The 20,664-nt window shown below is 38.6% G+C and overlaps 1 protein-coding gene across 1 annotated transcript in view; it reads left to right on the forward strand.

The window, feature by feature from the left end:
- Window positions 1–2,251: 2,251 nt before the first annotated feature.
- The window catches only part of CNGB3 (cyclic nucleotide gated channel subunit beta 3), a 181,223-nt gene continuing 162,810 nt past the window's right edge, over window positions 2,252–20,664 (forward strand). Inside the window, exons 1-2 of the mRNA XM_068983992.1 lie at window positions 2,252–2,362; window positions 6,297–6,378. Coding sequence (XP_068840093.1) covers window positions 2,252–2,362; window positions 6,297–6,378 — 193 coding nt within the window. The remainder of the gene's footprint in view (window positions 2,363–6,296; window positions 6,379–20,664) is intronic.

The following is a 20,664-nucleotide window of genomic DNA, read 5'->3' on the forward strand; positions in this document are numbered from 1 at the left end:
ATATCCAGATAAATGTTTAAACTAGAACATACACAATGAAAGAACTCTATTTTTGATGACAAGGTGATACTAGAAGTGATGCAGCAAAGGTTCTGATAGTAATCATTGTTCCAGCTGTTTAGGGAGACGGCAGAGATGCCGGAAAACATTAGTGAAAGAAATGGCATATTGTGGTGCCAAGTGTTATTAAGAAATGCATAAATTTAAATTCTGTGAGTGTAATATGTTTAATTAGTTTTGAATTAAAGCAGAGATATAGGGGAAGCCTAGAGCTGTTCAGATCACGTCAAGGGCTTTCAGTTGATTTGTATTCAGCAGGGGTTGAGTTTCTACCTTAAATGGAGGCACTCTGGGGGCATAGTGCCCTCCTCCAAGGAGTTAAGGTTTATTGATTCAATTAAAAAATTAATAACTAGTGAAAGATATATTTTTAATAATTTAAGAAACTAATAATCCAACAGAATTATCTAGACTTCTAAAACTAAGAATCACATATATAGTATTCATAATATCTCAGCAATTTGTAAGAAAATAGTACACTTGTAAGAAATTTTGGAGTAGATTGCTTCTTAGCAATAAATTATATTTCTTCTAAAGTGATATTCTTCAAAAATACTGCCTCTGTGTTATGGGCTCAGTAGTATCCCCTCAAAAATTGGTGATGAAGTTCTAATCTCCCATACCTCAAAACGTGACTTTATTTGGAGATAAGAGTCTTTAAAGAGGTCAATTAAAATAAGGTCATTGAAGTGGGCCTTAACCTAATGTAACTGGTGTCCTTATGAGAAGACAGAATTTGGACACGAACAGGAACAGAGGAAAGACGCAGGGAGAAGATGACCGTCTACAAGCCAAGGAGAGAGACTTGCAACAGCTCCTTTACCACAGCCTTCAAAGGAACCACCTTGTTATCTTGATCTCAAGCATCTAGCCTCCAGAACTGTGAGAAAATACATTTACGTTGTTTAAGTCAACCCAGCCTGTGGCACTTTGTTATGGCAGCCCCAGCAAGCTGATACAGTCTCTCTGCTTTATTCTAATATAATCAATATCGTGCATCTGAGATGGATGTTTAGGCTCCCGGGAATGGGGAACACTATCTCACTTTCCATTATATTTTCTAAAAAAAATCATTAATCAAATAATAAAATACCAATTAAAATAATCACAGGAAGAAAAAAACAGAAAAAGTAGCTACCTCACAGTGCGGCTCGGCTTTCCTGGCGGCTCAGAGGATAAAGCATCTATCTGCCTGCAATACAAGAGACCCGGGTTCGACCCCTGGGTTGGGAAGATCCCCTGGAGAAGGAAATGACAACCCACTCCAGTAGTCTTGCCTGGAGAATCCTACGGACAGAGGAGCCTGAAAAGCTACAGTCCACGGGGTCGCAAAGAGTTGGACACGACTGAGCAACTTCACTTTCACTTTCTTTCACTTTCACAGTGCGGAACTAGAAATGAGGACTTTGGGGAAGTTGCTTTATATCATAAGCACTTTGTTTTTGTTCAGTCACTCAGTCATGTCCGACTCTTTGTGACCCCATGGACTGCAGCACCCCAGGCTTCCCTGTCCTTCACCATCACCCAGAGCATGCTCAAACTCATCTCCACTGTGTCAGTGATGCCATCCAATCATCTCGTCCTCTGTCATCCCCTTCTCCTCCTGCCTTCTATGTTTCCCAGCATCAGGATGTTTTCCGGTGAATCAGCTCTTTACATCAGGTGGCTAAAGTATTGGAGCTTCAGCATCAGCCCTTCCAATAAATATTCAGGGTTTGTTTCCTTTAGGATTCACTGGTTTGATCTCCTTGCAGTCCAAGGGACTCTCAAGAGTCTTTAATCATTTGCATGTATTATTTTAATGAAAATTCAATAGATGGAGATAGGTAGGTGGGTAATTACAAAGAAAGAAAGAAAAAATAAACCAATGGGCAATGTGCCCACATTTAAATAACCATTTAAACAATTTAAATCAACAATGAAGTTTTAATTCTCACTTCTAAAGTATTCACAAGGGTATTTTGACTCTCTGAAGTTCATAAACAGAATTTAAATCACCCAAGCAGAAGTAATTTGCTGCTTTTAAGCCAAAGCCCTGACTAGCTAGAGAGTTGCCTCTAGGAATTAACCAGAACAAGATCCTGATTAAACAACTAATTGGCTTGTCTGCTAATGAAAAGAAAATCGAAGCACATTTCTCTACCTCAAGATACAGAGTCGTAAAACAGAAGTTTTCAGAACCACCTCAGAGATGCTTAAATCACTGACGACAAAATTTAACAAGGTGAAGCCTAGCGAAGGAAGCAATGAGAATATACAAGATGCTGATCCAAGCAGTGAGTCGCGGCAAGCCACAGGACAGGTATGTGCCCCATGGCCCTAAATCACTCCTGATTCACATCATTTCCTGGCCGGGAGAGGGATTTTCATAAACACTGGGATATGTGATTTCTCTGAAGTTTTACCTGCTCCCGACTAAGTCATGGACTGTTCGTCTTTGGGGTTTATCCCCATCATTTTATATATACTGCATATATTGGCTTTAAAATGGACTAATGCATAGCAGACTCTGTTACAGTTTGGAAAAACCAAGTAAGACTTGTTGATTTTCACTTCTGCCATCATCCAAAATGAAATCATTTCGCAAGTATTAAGCATGTTATATGATCTAGTTCCAACAGAGAAGGTCAAACATCCTGGTCTTGGTAAGCTATATTTTAACCGTGGTTTCTCTAGACCAGAAGCTCAATGAGGAGGAGTTTGCACTGAGGACAGCTATCAGTATTTGAAGATACTTTTGGTTGTCACGGTTCAAGGGTAGGAAGTTACTGGGATCTAAAGGGGAAAGGCCAGAGATGCTGCTATAAATCCTAGAATGTGCAGGAGAGCCCTTTACAACATAGAATTATCCAGGTTAACACTTTAATATTACGAAAGTGGAGAAACCGTGCTCTGGAAAATATATTTTCTTAAGTTTTAAGTCTGTTCACCTTTAAAATAAAGATAATACCCGCTTTGTAGCCTTGGTATACAAACTAGAGATGGTACAGATAAAGCATATAGTAGGGCAATTCTTAGTACCATTATTAATCATTTGTATCTTTATGACAGATTTAAGTCCAAATGATAATCATATGATCAACATTCACTTACAGCTATCTATAAAACAATTTTCATGAATTACTCACTAGATTCACCTAAAAATCACAACATAAGATTTTTAAAACAAGAATTATTTTCTCATCTAAGGGAACTGGATGAAAGACGTCAAGTCCAAACAAGAAGGTACCCCAGGGACTGGCATAGCATGGTCTAATGATTCAGGTTTAAATGAGCCTGGTGCTGCTGCTGCTAAATTGCTTCAGTCGTGTCCAACTCTGTGCGACCCCAGAGACAGCAGCCCACCAGGCTCCCCCATCCCTGGGATTCTCCAGGCAAGAACACTGGAGTGGGTTCCCATTTCTAGAATACATAAAATATCAAGATTACCTAATGTTTGTCCTGGAAAATTTGCCTTCCTTTTCTGATTAACACTGACCGTTTCTGCAGTGGAGAGAATTGGAGAGAATGTGCTTAGCATGGCTTTACGAGAGTGTCCTTGACTTCTTTCTAATTCTTGTGTCAAAATAAATAACTCTTAAATATATAATAATAAATAACTCTTAAATCTCACACTTTAAGAGTTATTTATATGTTTAAGAACTTATAGACTGTCACAAATGTTGAGCTGGGTACTTCCCTTCTGCTAGCCTTGTTGTGTTTCTCTCTGGGAAAGTCACTACAGCGATGTTTGCCAGCTTGCCAACTATCATGATTATTTTCCCACAGAGCACACAAAAAATAGCTAATACATTATTATGGAGAACATAATAGCTAACAGGAATTACTATGTGCCAAACAAAGTGTTATCCCTTTTCAAGCACTATTGTATTGAATACTCACAATACCCACAGGCCCTGTTATAATTTGCTATTTACACACAACTGACAAATTGCAGACTGAATTGGAACCCTGTTCTGTCTGATTTTAGTGCCTGAGTGCTAAATCATTTAGGTTATGTTGCTACAGAACAGGAGAAATAGTAGTTGAATCAACTTTTCGAAATGCTTAACCTACAGAGAAAAAAAAGCGAGGGGCGGGGATGCTAGAGACAAGGCAAAAAAAAAAAAAATTCAGGAGTTGTCTTTCCTTCAGAAACATTAATACTGGAGAGCTAGTCAGAGTAGAACCCGGCAGAAGCGCTCTTACACATTCTGTGCCATTCTGACAGCCATAATTTATGGATGCTCACTCATCAGGAAGTCTGCCAGCATCACATATCTTAAAAGTCATATTAGGGAATTATTTGTGTCTACTCTTTCCAATAACATGTCAGTAAAAGGAAAATAGTTTTTTCTCCAGTTTCAATGGTGCTAAATGTTAAAATTAACACAAAGTTAAACCTCTATTTTCCTCTACAGAATATAACCTTTTAAAATGACATTTAAACAGCACGTTTCTGAAATACAAATAGATTATTTGAGTCCTATAAGGAAAGATCTAGGAATGAATAAATCAATTTGCATTGTATTTTAACTGTCATTTAAACAGTTAATTCTCAAACCAAAATATCATAGGTAATTCAGATTTGTAAATAGCCACTAAATCAAAAATTGAAAATTCACACTTGTCCAAACTCTCTCTCATACTCCAGAGTAAGGCATTATTCACATAAATTTATATTTATGTACACATAAAACTATGATGAAAATGTTAATGAATAATATGACGTAAAAGTACTTGGTTGAAGTCAGAAGGCTTTGTCACTATTTCATAATCTATCCAGAGATCTGTTTTCTAGGCAGTTAATCAATTCCTTATTCAATAATATGAGAATAATAATAGCTGCCTTGCCTGACACATATGATGGTACAAGGCTGAAATTAAACCATCTAATCCATTTGCTTTCCAGTTTAAAATGTGTCTGACATACAGTGCGTAAAAGTAATGTCAAGAGTCATATCAAGGCTTATAAGACTCTCAAGACCCCTTCCTTCGTCACTGGCCTCATATCCTCACATTTTTCCCCTTCTGAGCACTTCTGTGGTCTCCCTTCTCCTATACACACCTTAGGCTTTGGCTAAACATCCATCCTCTGGAGTATTTTCCATGCCTTGTCCATCTGGAAAACAAAAATCTCATCTTGATTTGTAAATTCAAGAGTCACTTTCTCTCTAACAGTGTCCATCCTTTCCCTTCCACTGCAATAGAACTGACCACTCTACCTTTAGCCCCACTCTAGGGTCCACAAACACTTTCTCGTCACCTATAACATTTCAAATCAGTTACATTTGTGTGTGTTTATTCCCCGCGCAAGACTGGGAGCAGCCTCGGAGCCAGTTTTTCTGTGCTTTAACCTTATCTCTTGATTCACTCTGTCCCCACAGAAAAATCTTCAGGTACACACTGGCCACATCCAGCAAGATATACTTACATTTCGAGGAAAGCTTAAGTGTTCAGATAAATGATGAGGTAGAGGCAAATGAAATCATGGAGGGCATAAAGAAGAGCGCTATGAGTAAAGACACCAAAGTGCTTTCTTCTCGCCATCATTTTGCCTTCTGTCGCTAAAGACTTAGCTCAGAACCAATGTTCAGGCTACGGGAAGTGAGAACCAGAATCATGAGAAACAAGTGTCAGATAGAAGCAGCAGCCACACTGGCAAAGACAGACTGTGGCCAACAAGCTGCTGACGTTGAAGCTGATTATCCGATAGGAGAGCCAGGAATATTCATCTGAGCGCAAGAACCATCATTTTTAGTATATCATAAACAAATGATCAGTTTTGGTGATTGGCTTGATAATGAAATGGAAAACTCTTATATTTACATTCAACTTCATTCTTATGTAAAATCACATGTTCAGTTTAGTTCAGTCGCTCAGTCGTGTCCGACTCTTTGCGACCCCATGGACTGCAGCACGCCAGGCCTCCCTGTCCACCAGCTCCCGGAGTTTACTCAAACTTATGTCCATCAAGTTGGTGATGCCATCCTACCATCTCATCCTCTGTCGTCCCCTTCTCCCACCTTCAATCTTTCCCAGCATCAGGGTCTTTTCAAATGAGTCAGTTCTTTGCATCAGGTGCCAAAGTATTGGAGTTTCAGATTTAGCATCAGTCCTTCCAATGAATATTCAGGACTGATTTCCTTTAGGATGAACTGGTTGGATCTTCTTGCAGTCCAAGGGACTCTCAAGAGTCCTCCAACATCACAGTTCAAAATCATATATACAGTCTCTATTTTTTTTTTTTCTCAAAGGGAGAAAACAAAAATGAAAAGAAATCTCTCAAAACCCAGATGCCACCAGTCTCAGCGGAAGAGTCACAGACCAAAATCCAAGGTAAGACTCAAATTTGTAGGAAAAAAAGTAAAAAGTATATTTCCCTGAAATGTATTGTCTGATGAAGTACAATATTCCTTGACTAGATATTACCTAGGGTGATGTTTGAGACAATGTGAAGATATGGGTATTTACAAAAATTATTTCTTCATTCAGTCATTTATTGAATAGATGTCTTCTTTTTCACCTATCACATGCCAGGCACTGGCCTGTGAATTAGAGATACAATGATGAATAATTTGGGTCAAGTTTATGTTAATATAGCATATAGTTTTTCAGATAAGTGTTATGAAAACAATAAAACAGACATGGCTTGCGCATGTGTAAAAGTTCTGTGTTCCTCTGCCAACTCTCCTCCAGAAGTCTTACCTATTCCTAAGGCTAACACATTCATTTCTATATTGATGATTCTAATTTCATATCAGACCAATTTCTTTTTTAAGACCCTGTTCAATATTTTCCAAGTAACCACTTGACAAATATACCTGAACGTTCTACTGCCATCTCAAAGAAAACATGACTAAAATTGAATTCCTTATCTTCTCCTTCAAATAAGCTCCCTCTCCTGATTTATTTCTATTCCTGTTTCAATCTTTTTTTTCTTTTTCAGTCTCCTGGGCTCAAAACCTAATCGATGTTTTGTTTCTCTGTCTAGACTGCCCTACAGAGAAAATTAGCCACCAAATCTTCTTTCATAAGGGCTCTCAAACACACTTCATTCCTTTCCAATCCCAACACCAATACCATCCTTATTAGTAATTCATGTCTGCATGACTCCCAGGCCCTAAGTGATCTCTTCTGATTAGAGCTCTATTTCACCCAATCTTTCTCCTTTTTGTCCAGCCTCAACAGTATTAGCAGATTACTTTTTCAAAATTAATCACTATTTTGATCTCCCATCCGTGCTAGTCTCTTCTAAAGAACTTTGAGTGCCTCAGTATTGCCTGCAGGACAAAATCTAAATTACTTCACCTGACTTTGTAGGATCTAATGAAATCTATTCCCAGTCCCTCTTTCTAGCCCTTCTCTCCTATTTCTCCTGAGTAGGAACACAATCACCAGGAAAACACAAAAATGATAGAAGAATCACTAGAACAAAATATGCTATTGTTAAAAAATAACATAATTATTGTTATAAAACTAGGGTAAATGTCTTAGCTTTTCATATATTAGACAAAGGTCTATCTATGATCATTTTTAATGATTCTCTAGTTTTACTAGAATAAATCTTGGGGCTGAGGCACAATTGAGTTTTCACTAGCCAAAATTCCTGTCTATAAAGAGGAAAAATAAGAACAATATGAAAATTACAAACAAGATTGTAAATAAATAATCACAAGAAAGGTTGTAAGTCAACAAATTACTCCAAAGTAATATCAACACACTCAAAAACTGAAGAAATGGTCCCATTGCCATTGTATCTGACTGCTCTTACTTAAGAGAAAGACAAAGGGTCTATGTGAAGAAAATAACAATTTAACAGAAAAATGTAGAATAATCTTGAATGACTGGAGGAAAATAATATGTTCCCAGTTTGAAAGATAACATTGTGGAAATAAAAATCTATTTTTATAATTAAGTCATATTTCTATTTTTATTATTGCTCTAGTTTTATTGATTTTGTTTATTTATTTATTTTGAAATATAGTTCTAGATTTTTATTGTTCTTATTAGAATGAAGAGAATATTTACTTTTCTCTATAGAAATCAGCTATTTTGTCTGCTATCATTCTTTTGCATTTTCATCTCCTCCAAGATAACAACAAAAAAAAAACAATGTTTCTCAAACAGCCAGCATTTACCATTAACTTACCTAAGAAGAAAGAAAAAAAAAAAAAAGTGAATGTTCAGCAATGTTTTTTAACATGAATGTAGTTTAATATCACCTCCTAACTCATTACTAAAGCTAGGCTCTTCAATTGTTAGATTATTTGATTTAAAATATTTACTATGATGTGTCATTGAAAGGCAAACATTTAATAAGCATAAGACTCTATTTCTGATAAAAGTTCACATATAAAGTTCCACAGATAGTAAGACTCCTATACCAAGAGGATATAATTTAAAAAGGAAAGTGTGTTCTTGACATTTTTTTCCCTCCCATTTTTTGTTTTGCTGAAAGTTTTCACTTTCATCTCAGATTCAGAGTTAACAAAATAAGCCACTCATCTACAAATAAATAATGCAAACATTTGTTAGAGAATTATCTAGCTTATTTTAAATAGAGAAACAGAAAGAGCAGAAGATACATCACCAAACTGGGTTTTGACCAACAGTCAGCGCTGGGAAGTCCCAAATCCCAGCATCTGGACTCCCAGCTGGGAAAGGGTCCCAGGCAGCGAGGCTGCACCCTGGGTGGGACTTCAAAGACTGCAGTTAGGGGTTCCCGCTTATAATCTCAGGACGGACACTGATTTCAGCATCCATCTGTGACCAGTTTGAAGCTCTGGATTCATGTTAGTTTTAGCGTGTAACACTTGGACTGTTGCTAAGGCTGGGACCTGGTTGCCCTGGCCCCCTCCGGGTCTCAACAATCTCAAGACTCCACCCCACCCCCATCTTATCTAAGGCGCTGCAGGTCTTGCACTCCCAGCAAACAGTCACTCCCAGTCTGGGCAGTGTCCAGGCAGGTTAGAAGCAAGGTCAGAGGCCCACTCGGCTTTGTCTCTGAAGCCTAAACAAGACTATTTATTTAATTTCCCTAACACCTTAATGAAAACAAAACTTCAACCGAAGGACACCTCTCTCAATCTTGCCTCATTCCCACATCCTCCTTTAGAGTAAGACTGCTTGAAATAGCTATATATACTTGTAGTCTCGGATTCCTGTGGTCCCTTTCTTTTTTATTGAAATATAGTTGCTTTAATGTTCTATTAATTACTGCTGTACAACAGTGACCCAGTTACACATACTCAGTTATACATACATTCTTTTCCATATTATTTTCCATTATGGTTTATTATAGGATATTGAATATCATTCTTTGCACTATACAGCTGGACCTTTTTCTTTCTTTCTTTTTTTAATTTTTTTTTTTAAATTTGACTGCACCTGATCTATCTGCAGCACATGGGATCTACTTCCCTGACCAGAGATCAAACTGAGGCCCCCTGCTTTGGGAACACAGAGTCTTAGCCACTGGACAGCCAGGGAAGTCCCTGCACATCCTTTCTACAAAGCCATCCTACGGCTGGGCCTTACTGCTTGTCCATTCCACATGGACTAGTCTGCATCTGCTGATCCCGGGCTCTCACCAGCCCTCTCCCACTCTCTCCCCCTTGGCAAGCACCAGCCTATTTTCTGTGTCCCTGATTCGATTTGTTTCATAGATAGGTTTATTTGTACCGTAATTTAGATTCCACATATCAGTTCAGTTCAGTTCAGTCGCTCAGTCATGTCCGACTCTTTGCGACCCCATGAATCGCAGCACACCAGGCCTCCCTGTCCATCACCAACTCCCGGAGTTCACTCAGACTCACGTCCATCGAGTCAGTGATACCATCCAGCCATCTCATCCTTGGTCGTCCCCTTCTCCTCCTGCCCCCAATCCCTCCCAGCATCAAAGTCTTCTCCAATGAGTCAACTCTTCGCATGAGGTGGCCAAATACTGGAGTTTCAGCTTTAGCATCATTCCTTCCAAAGAAATCGCAGGGCTGATCTCCTTCAGAATGGACTGGTTGTAAGCGATACCATATGGGGTGTGTCTTTCTCTTTCTCACTCATCGCACTTAGTATGATAATCTGTAGTTGCATCCAGTTCAGTTCAGTTCAGTCGCCCAGTCCTGTCCGACTCTTTGCAACCCCATGGACTGCAGCACGCCAGGCCTCCCTGTCCATCACCAGCTCCCAGAGCTGCATCCATGTCCCTTCCAATGGCGTCCTTCATTTCCATGGCAGCATAGCATTTCATTGCATATATGTATCGCATCTCCTTTACACATTCATCCGCCAGTAGACATTTAGGATTTTTCCATGTCTCGGCTATTGTCAATAATGCTGCTACGAACATGGAGGTGCGTGTATCTTTTTGAATTATAGTTATGTCTGGATATATGCCCAGGAGAGGGATTGCTGAATCATTTGTAAATTCCATTTTTAGCTTTCTGAGTAACCTCCATTCTGTTTTCCACAGTGGCTACATCAACTTACATCCCCACCCACAATGTAGGAGGGCTCCCCTTTCTCCACACCCACTCCATCTCTTGACATCTTCTTAGCAACGATTTAAGAACATTATTTAATCTTCAATTTTTTTCAAAAGGAATAGAAGGTTTTTCTGTAGATCATATAAGAATTGTCACTGCATACAATGAACTGTGGTTAACAAAGGGAGATACTGAGGAAGAAACACCCTACAGGAGAAATCAAATCTACATAAGCCAAAGGAAGAAAAAACCCACAAAATTGTCAGCATGATTCAATTAATTCAAGATGATTCAACTATAATTCTGTTTTATTATCACCTTTTTTAGTTTTTATTGAAGTATACTTGATATACAATGTTGTGTTAGTTTCTGGTTTGCAGAACAGTGATTCAGTTATACATAGATTGTATATATATATATATATATATATACACACACATATATACATATATATATATACACACACACATATATATACATATATATCAGAGAAGGCAATGGCACCCCGCTCCAGTACTCTTGCTGGAAAATCCCAGGGACGGAGGAGCCTGGTAGGCTTCAGTCCATGGGGTCGCTGAGTCGGACACAACTGAGCGACTTCACTTTCACTTCTCATTTTCATGCATTGGAGAAGGAAATGGCAACCCACTCCAGTGTTCTTGCCTGGAGAATCCCAGGGACGGGAGGGCCTGGTGGGCTGCTGTCTATGGGGTCGCACAGAGTCGGACACGACTGACATGACTTAGCAGCAGCATACATATATATATATATACACATATATATACATATATATGTACACATATATACATACACATTCTTTTTCATATTCTTTTCCATTATGATTTATCACAGAATATTGAAGATAGTTCCCTATTCTATACCGTAGAACTTTGTTACCTACTTTATGTATTGTACCTTGTATCTACTAATCCCAGACTCCTGATTTATCCCTCCTCCACCTCCTTACCCCTTTCGTAAACTTGAGTTTGTTTTCCATGTCTATTTCTGTTTGGACCTGGAGAAGGGAAAGCCTACCCACTTCAGTATTCTGGCCTGGAGAATTGCATGAACTGTATAGTCTATGGGATCGCAAAGAGTCAGACATGACTGAGAGATTTTCACTTTCACTGGCTATCTGTATGTCTTCTTTAAAGATATGTTTATTTAGGCCTTCTGTCTATTTTTTTGTCTGGGTTGCTCGTTTTTTCTTATGAGTTCTATGAGTTATTTGTATATTTCAGAAATTAAGTCCTTGTCAGTCACATCATTTGCAAGTATTTTCTCCTGGTCTGTGGGTTATCTTCTCATTTTTTATGGTTTCCTTTGCTATGGAAAAGTTTATAAATTTGATTTAGTCTCATTTGTTTCTTTTTGCTTTTATTTCTATTTCCTTGGGAGCCCTAAGAAAACACTGGCATGATTTATGTCAGAGAATGTTTTGCCTAGGTTCTCTTCTAGGAGTTTTATTTTGTCATGCTGTTATGTTTGAGTCTTTAAGCCACTCTGAGTTTAGTTTTGAGTATGATGTGAAGAGGTATTCTGACTTCACTGATTTACACACAGCTGTCCAACTTTCCCAGCACCACTTGCTAAAGAGACTGTCTTTTTTCATTGTATATTCTTGTCTCCTTTGTGGAAGGATTAATTGACCATAGGTATGTGGGTTTATTTCTGGGCTCTCTTCTGTTCTGTTGATCTGCATGACTGTTTTTATGCCAATATCATGCTATTTTGATTGCTGTAGTTTTGTAATATTGTCTAAAACCTGGGAGAGTTATGCCTCTTGGTTTTTTTTTTCCTCAAGATTGCTTTGGTAATTCTGCCTCTCTTATATTTATATGATTCCATATAAATTTTAGGATTATTCATTCCAGTTCTGTGAAAAATTCATGAGTAATTTGATAAGAATCACATTAAATTTATAGATTGCTTTGGGTAGCATGACCACTTTAATAATGTTAATTCTTCAAATCAAACAGTATGAGATATCTTTCCATTTCTTTAAATCACTCTGTTTCCTTTATCAATGTTTTATAGTTTTCAGCATATAAGTTTTTCACCTCCTTGGTCAGGTTCATTTCTAAGTACTTTGGTTTTTGATGAGATCTTAATAGTATGAGTTATTTTATAATAGTAATGGTCTCAAATCTGTGGTTCTCACATAAAAATATAAACTTAATGGCATGAAACCAAGGATCACATCTTCAGGATTATAAGTTTATTCTTATTATATTTTATTCAAAGTGTATTTGTAAGCTTAATTTTCATGATTGGTAATAAAAACTCTTTGTGGAAGCTTCATTTAACAGAGGAGCTATTTGAGTAGGAAGGAGAAAAACAGCATCATTTAAATTTGTAAACTAAGCATGTCTTCAACATTTTTAATAGGAATAACAGATACTTTGTTTTGAAAAAGTAAAAGCAAAATTATTACTGCTTAAAGATAGCATCTTACACATGGTTGGTATTTTTGTGTTCTTCACTTCAAAACATGCAGGTGCAATGTCATAATATCTGCAGATGTTGATTTCTGATTATAGAACTCTTATCTTCTGCCGAGCATGGTTTAATTTATATCTGCCATGGAAATGAAGAATGCAATATATTTTGGATTCAAATAAAGATAACTTACTAAAGTCCTCTTTTGATTACAATCATCTTTCTTAGGATTGCACTTCATTTATGTTACATTAAATGCTTCTTTAAATAAATGTTTTGGTACCAGGAGGGAATATGTAAATAACTTACCTCGTGATTCCTGATGCTGTAAAGTGACTCTGTTGTGTGGAAGTGGATCAAAATTAGGTGCCCATTGCCAGTATGATGTGGTAGGTTGAATAACACCCCCCTCAAAGATGCCCACACCCCAACCCCCAAAACCTATGAATTTCTTACCTTACATGGAAAAAAATTGCTGATGTGATTACATTAAGGATCTTGAGAATCAGAATATTAGTCTGGGTTATCCAGGGGACGTCAGTATGGTCAAAGGGTCTTTACAAGTAGAAAGGAAGAGGGCCAAAGGCTGAAGAAGGGGCTGGGATGAGGGAAGCAGAGGCTGCATTGATGTATTCTGAACATGGGGGAAGGGACCCTGAGCCAAGGTATACACACAGCCTCTACAAGCTGGGAAAGATGAGGAAGCAGATTCTCTCCTAAAACCTCCAGAAAGAACACAGTCTGTCCTAAAATTTCTGACTTACAAAATTTCTGTTGTTTTAAGCTGCTATATTTGTGATAATTTGCTATAGCAATAGAAAACTGACAAATATGGCTTCAAAACACTCCATACTTTTAAAAGTCACAATTAAAAAGATTTTTTTCTGTCCAGACAATCATGCAATTAATACTAAAGGCAGTGTTTTATACTAGAAAGGGCATTGATTTTAGAGTTTGACACTCCTGAATTCAAATTATAATTCCACTACTTATTAGTTTTTCTGTGACCTTAGTCAAGATATTAAATATCTGACTCAGAGCTTGCTCATATATGAAATAAGGATAATACTGTCACGACTAGGTTGTGGGTATGAATTTAAGTAATATAGGTAAAGCATTGAGCATTGAGGTTTTTAAATTCCAGTGTTGACAGAAGTCAGGGCGTGTAAGTGAAGATTTCGCATGCCTGATCCAAAGAGCCCCGAGGCCACGCGGCTCCTACCAGCTGCTGCCACTTGGGGATATGGGTCACATGCTTCCAGACATTCCATCTCCAGTCTAGAGAGACTGCAAAGACAAATCTTAGCTTGAAGTGTCCCAGTTTTCAAACATTGACTTTGTAAATGTTCACTGATTCCCCTTTTTTAAATCACTGAAGGAAAAACTGAATTCTTGTTCAAATATAACCCATATTACCATCCCGTGGCCTCTAACCCACCATGTGTAGGTTCTCCATGTTGCTCAAACCTGTGGCCGTTGACAGCCCTCAACAAGATGCTTTTAGTTCTCCTCTTAGCCTTCCCTTCCTCTCCACTCGTGCCTTTCAGCCCAGACTTTGTGCTGAGAACAGACTACAGCTGTGGGATCCCCCCAAACCCTCTGGGCCAAACAGCTCTCCACAAGCAAGATCCCCATGCTCCAGGTCCAGCACAGTGCAGGTCTGCAGAGCATCCCAGGCCTCGCCAGCTCCCTCCATCTATCCAAACGGACCTAGCCTGCATCTCAGCTGATTCTTAACAGTTTGAACAGAGATCCAGAGAGACAAAAACAGCTCTAGAGCTTAAACTACTCCAAAAAATAAAACATTAATTTTTTAAAATATAGACCAAAAAAAGAGGGACAATCCTAGCTTATTTAAACAAGAGACCCTTCTTTGCTTCCTGGGTGGCTCAGACAGAAAGGAATCTACCTGCAATGCAGGAGCCCTGGGTTCAATACCTGGATCCAGAAGATCCGCTGGAGAATAGAATGGTTATCCTCACCAATATTCTTGCCTGGAAAATTCCATGGACAGAGGAGCCTGCCGCCTATGGTCCACGGGGTTGCAAAGAGTCAGACACCACTGAGCAACTACACCACTCTTTAGTCCTTGGCAATAACAATTAACTTGTACAATTTAACTTGCCTTACGTGGGATAGAAAAATAGACAGACTATCTACTGAAATCTAATTTATAAATATCAATAAATTCCCCATGTAAGAGCAAACAGCTTGACTGGCATCCAGAAGAGGAACTACTATGGTTAATTTTAGCGTTATAGTCCATTCTCTGTGACTCAGTCCTATTCACCAGCTAAAGGTAAGGTGGGAATATAGAAACTACAACAACAACAAGTGAATGAAATTTTCATCAAAATTGCTCCAAGCATGTTTCTCTGCTTCATCTGAAAAGAAATAGTCTTACATAGTATATAACTAGAATTATAGAGCTCACTAAGGAATATTCTTTCAAAAATGATACCTAAGGTAGTGATGGACAAAAGAAACGAGAAATGAATAAACTTGGCATGTGAAATCTCTGAAAATGTAGTCTAGGAAAAAAAAAAAAAAAAAAAACGGTGTCTTTTATGGTTTGAAATGAGGAAGAAAAGTCCCAACCATGGCTGGGTTGGCAAGGGACAGAGGCGTAATCAGGGCACCTTGGGTGGCAAGGGCTCACTGTAAGAAAACGTGTGGATAACTGGAACTGAAAAAGCGCTCTGGGGACAGAAGCTGTCTCAGGGGCTAATTGCCTTCTCTGCCTCTTGTTCACGGTCAACATGGCTTCAGTTCTCGAGACGGCTGTGTTCCCGTCTGCGTATCTCCTCTGGACTGCTCTCCCACCATCTATTCATTTCCTGGTCCGTAGTCCAGAGAGAGTGGCCTGCCTGACTCAGATAACAGCCATTGTTCTCAGCGCGCAGCCTCCATTACAGCATGGCGGTCTCCCGGCAGCTGCGGACCGCCACCTTCTCTCGCGCGCAGAGCTCTGGGAGCCCTCAGGAACCGTTCCTGCAGGTGACGTAGCGGAAGTGGGGGACTGTGTTGGCTAAAAGGAGAAGTTAGGGAGAGAAATCATACTCTGTTTTAAATATAAAACAGAAGAGCAGACTGGGATCAAATACCTTAGTTTACATCTTTTTTTTTTTTTTTTTAAACTAAAAACCTGAGACTGTAACCAATGTGAGTTAGATGGGTGTTTTTCCTCCTTTATTATTTTTTGGACAAATTGCCATTTTTTGTAGCTTGAATGATTTAAATATATTTGCATAATTCAGTTACATCGAACTCTCTGTTTTTAGGCTTCTTTCTACCAAAAAAAAAATATAGGAAATCGCATTCTGCTTTCCAAATCCCTGGAATCCTTTCTAGTAAAAAAAAGTTCCTGTATACCCCACACACATTAATGCTGTGCAGACATGAAGGAGTTAATATAGTTTTGTGGTTTTTTTAAGATAATTTTAATTTATTGTGGTCTGGCTGGTGGAACACTTTGTATTTATATTGCATTTTTCTCAAATGCAGTTTTTATCTAATCCTCACAGAAATCCCCATGACAAAAGTATTTCTCATTTTATGGATGAGGAAACTATTATAGAAAAGTGACTTATCTAGAGTCACCCAGAGAATTAGTGATGTAAGGATTAGAGCTCTCTATTTGGTACCTAGCACCAGTAAATCACCACTTTCCTTAATACCTATACATAAAATGTATTTTCTAGATGAATTATTCCCAACAAAATGTTCTGGAAATCAAGCATGACGTTGAGAAAGTACCAGAGCTGATTCTGATGCAGTACCAAAGCTACCTTATATGGATCTGTATTCTTTTTTGTTTGGTATTATTCCTTTTTGTACTTATGGAGATGCATGTTAAAGCAAATCTGCCTAAATGTAAAAACCCCTTCAGGACTTTTTAGCATGTTATGGCTGCCTGGAGGAACTCTAACCTCTGACCAGATTCAAGGACCTCATCTGACACTCTTGGCACAGGCTTCTGCCTGCACACCTCCAGCAATGGGGCCGTCACTGCCTCACAAAAATGTGTTTCACTGTTAGACAAGTTTAAGAATGTTTGAGGTTTGTTTGTGTGTTTTATAAATTCCATGGATAGATTCCTCCTGTGCCTTCTGGACTGTGTGAAATAATTTTATTTTCTTGTCTATTTAATTGCCCTTCAAAGAATTGGAAATAATGGCTAGGTTGCTAGTTAATCTTCAATACCTTAGCTAAAGTTCCTCAACCATACCTCTAATAAGAAGGTTTCCAGAACTCTGACCTACTCTGATTCCTTCTCCCTTAGATTTTGAAAAATTGCATGAGCACTTAATATAAAGTACTCCCTTTTTCTATTCTGTGACATTTTAGGGCACTCCATCAGATTCCATTGTATATGCCTTGCTATAATGTGTGTCCGCTTCCTCCGTGTCATTTGACAATCTGCAAAGATGTAATGAAATTTCAAGTGTGATCAAAGTGCTATGTTATAATTAAAATTATTCTAAGAACACTTATAGTCTAGCAACTATAAAATTAATCACAAGCTGAGTCATAAAATAATCTTGGGTGCCCATTAATCATATGCTTCATAAACTGTGTTATTCACTTTTTAATGCCAAATGTTTATTCATTAAGAGGAAAATAAATATCATTCATGCATCTAACCAGGGTACTCAGATTTAGTCTTTATTAATTCATCCAGCAACTAGCACTCAGGTATTGTTGGTATCTAATAAAAAGAACAGAAGCAGAAGATATTAAGAGGTGGCAACAATACACAGAAGAATTTTACAAAAAATATCTTCATGACCCAGAAACCCATTGAAGATGTGATCACTCACCTAGAACCAGACACCCTGGAATGCGAAATCAAGTGGGTCTTAGGAAGCATCACTATGAACAAAGTTAATGGAGGTGATGGAATTCCAATTGAGCTATTTCAAATCCTAAAAGAGATGCTGTGAAAGTGCTGCACTCAATATGCCAGCAAATTTGGAAAACTCGGCAGTGGCCACAGGACTGGAAAATGTCAGTTTTCATTCCAGTCCCAAAGAAGGGCAATGCCAAAGAATGTTCAAAATACTGCACAATTGTACTCATCTCACATTCTAGCAGAGTAATGTTCAAAATTCTCCAAGCCAGGCCTCAACAGTACATGAAACAAGAACTTCCAGATGTTTAAGCTGGACTTAGAAAAGCCAGAGGAGCCAGAGATCAAATTGCCAACGTCTGTTAGATCATCAAAAAAGCAAGAGAATTCCAGAAAGACATCTACTTCTGCTTTATTGATTACACCAAAGCCTTTGACTATGTGGATCACCACAAACTCTGGAAAATTCTCAAAGAGATGGGAATACCAGACCACATGACCTGCCCCCTGAGAAATCTGTATGCAGATCAAGAAGCAACAGTAGAACCAGACATGAAACAACAGACTGGTTCCAAATTTGGAAAGGAGTATGTCAAGGCTGTATGTTGTCACCCTGCTTATTTAACTTGTATGCAGAGTACATCATGCAAAATGTCAGGCTGGATGAAGCACAAGCTGGAATCAAGATTGCTGGGAGAAACATCAATAACCTCAGATATGCAGATGACACCACCCTTATGGCAGAAAGTGAAGAGGAACTGAAGAGCTTCTTGATGAAAGTGAAAGAGGAGAGTGGAAAAAATTGGCTTAAAACTCAACATTCAAAAAACAAAGATCATGGCATCTGGTCCCATCACTTCATGGCAAATAGATGAGGAAACAATGGAAACAGTGACTGACTTTATTTTCTTGGACTCCCAAATCACTGCAGATGGTGACTGCAGCCATGAAATTAAAAGATGCTTGCTCCTTGGAAGAAAAGCTATAATCAACCTAGACAGAATATTAAAAGGCAGAGATATTACTTTGCTGACAAAGGTCCATCTACTCAGAGCTATGGTTTTTCCAGTAGTCAGGTGTGGGTGTGAGAGTTGGACTATAAAGAAAGCTGAGTGCTGAAGAATTGATGCTTTTGAACTGTGGTGTTGGAGAAGATTGCTGAGAGTCCCCTGGACTTCAAGGAGATCCAACCAGTCCATCCTAAAGGAAATCAGTCCTAAATATACATTGGAAGGACTGATGTTGAAGCTGAAACTCCAATACTTGGGCCACCTGATGGGAAGAACTGACTCATTGCAAAAGACCCTGATGCTGGGGAAGATTGAAGGCAAGAGTAGTAGGGGATGACAGAAGATGAGATGGTTGGATGGCATCACATACTTGATGGAGTTTGAGCAAGCTCCCAGAGTTGGTGATGAACAGGGAAGCCTGGCGTGCTGTAGTCCATGGGGTCGCAAAGCATCAGACATGACTGAAGGACTGAACTGAACTGAACTGAATAAAAAGAGGTTTGTTTTTGGAACAGAATCCATGATGTATTTGCTGTTTTAAGAGTTAGAAATTTAACTAAGTAATAAGGTCAGCTGCATCAAATATTCCAACCAATGAAAGCATTTTCAAGTCTTCTTTTTACATTCATCCAAAAAGAGCCACTTGAACCAATGCCTAATTAAGAACCTTATTCCCAAATTAGTTTCTTTATTTGAATCCCTCCTTTTGCACCAGTTATTTAGTGCCACTGATAAAATATAGAAGGTTGATAAATGTCATCAATCGTTTCCTCTCTTGAAGAGGAAAGCAGGTGTTTCACACCCACACAGGTCATCACCAAGCCCCTGCTACAAGGGGGTCAGACAGTCTGGAGGTGTATTACTGAGGCCCGGCTGGAGACAGAATCCTCCAGGTTTTTGGAAAGCACTCAGTTCTCACCCTTGTGCATTCAGTAAAAGCAGCCATATCCGAACACTCTGATATCTGCAATGGGTACACATTCCAGGGCCCAATTTGACCAAGTGTCCTGATGAGATCTGGCAATGGTTAGACAATGTGCCAAGAGCACAGTTGGCAGGGAGGCTCATTCCGTTCATTTGTGCAGCTACCAAAGAGGGAATCCTGCTGTCCCTGTGTGAAGCTGGGGACAAGTGCAATGCCCAGCTCACAAAACTTTACCCAGATGCCAGTGCACGGTTTGCCATGTATTTTGGATTTCTCTTTCATGACGAAGATGATGCAAACAATGTGACCATCTGTTCCCACAAACAACATGCTGCAGAGATGAAACGACACCCACACTGACTGTGGTTGATGGAGATCCTTTTGTTTTCAGCTCTCAGAGGTGTTTTTTTTTTCAGTTGTTCTGCTTTGAATCCAAGAATGGAAAATAACTGGTTTCTCATCTTCATCAATAAGCTATGATTGAGGATTTATTTTATAATTGAAATGCTTATCCACAAGGCAAATTAGGCTATAATTAATTTCTAAATAGCCCAGATTCATCATAATGGAGCATCGTTTTAGAAAGGCTTGGTAATGTCTAGAGGAGACCTGGTAAGATGTGAAGATCTGCTTACTTAGTTTAATCCAAATGTTGTGGAATAAAGAAATATTCTTTATTAGAATGGAAGAAAATAACTGCTGCAAAATGATTGGTCATGTAATTGGTACTAGCAGAAAAGTAACACAGCAGAAATACATATGCTGTGGATTGAATTAGCAATGGAAGAGGAGAAAAAGTATAATATAACTTATACCCATGAGCCTCTATAAGAAGTAGTCACTAAAAGTCTCCTAAGGAGTATTCTGTTTTACAGATTCTGCCTCTTTTATATTCAGGAGGGCTTTATCTGAATTCTT

Source organism: Capricornis sumatraensis, chromosome 11 (assembly GCF_032405125.1).
Source record: "Capricornis sumatraensis isolate serow.1 chromosome 11, serow.2, whole genome shotgun sequence".
NCBI lineage: Eukaryota > Metazoa > Chordata > Mammalia > Artiodactyla > Bovidae > Capricornis > Capricornis sumatraensis.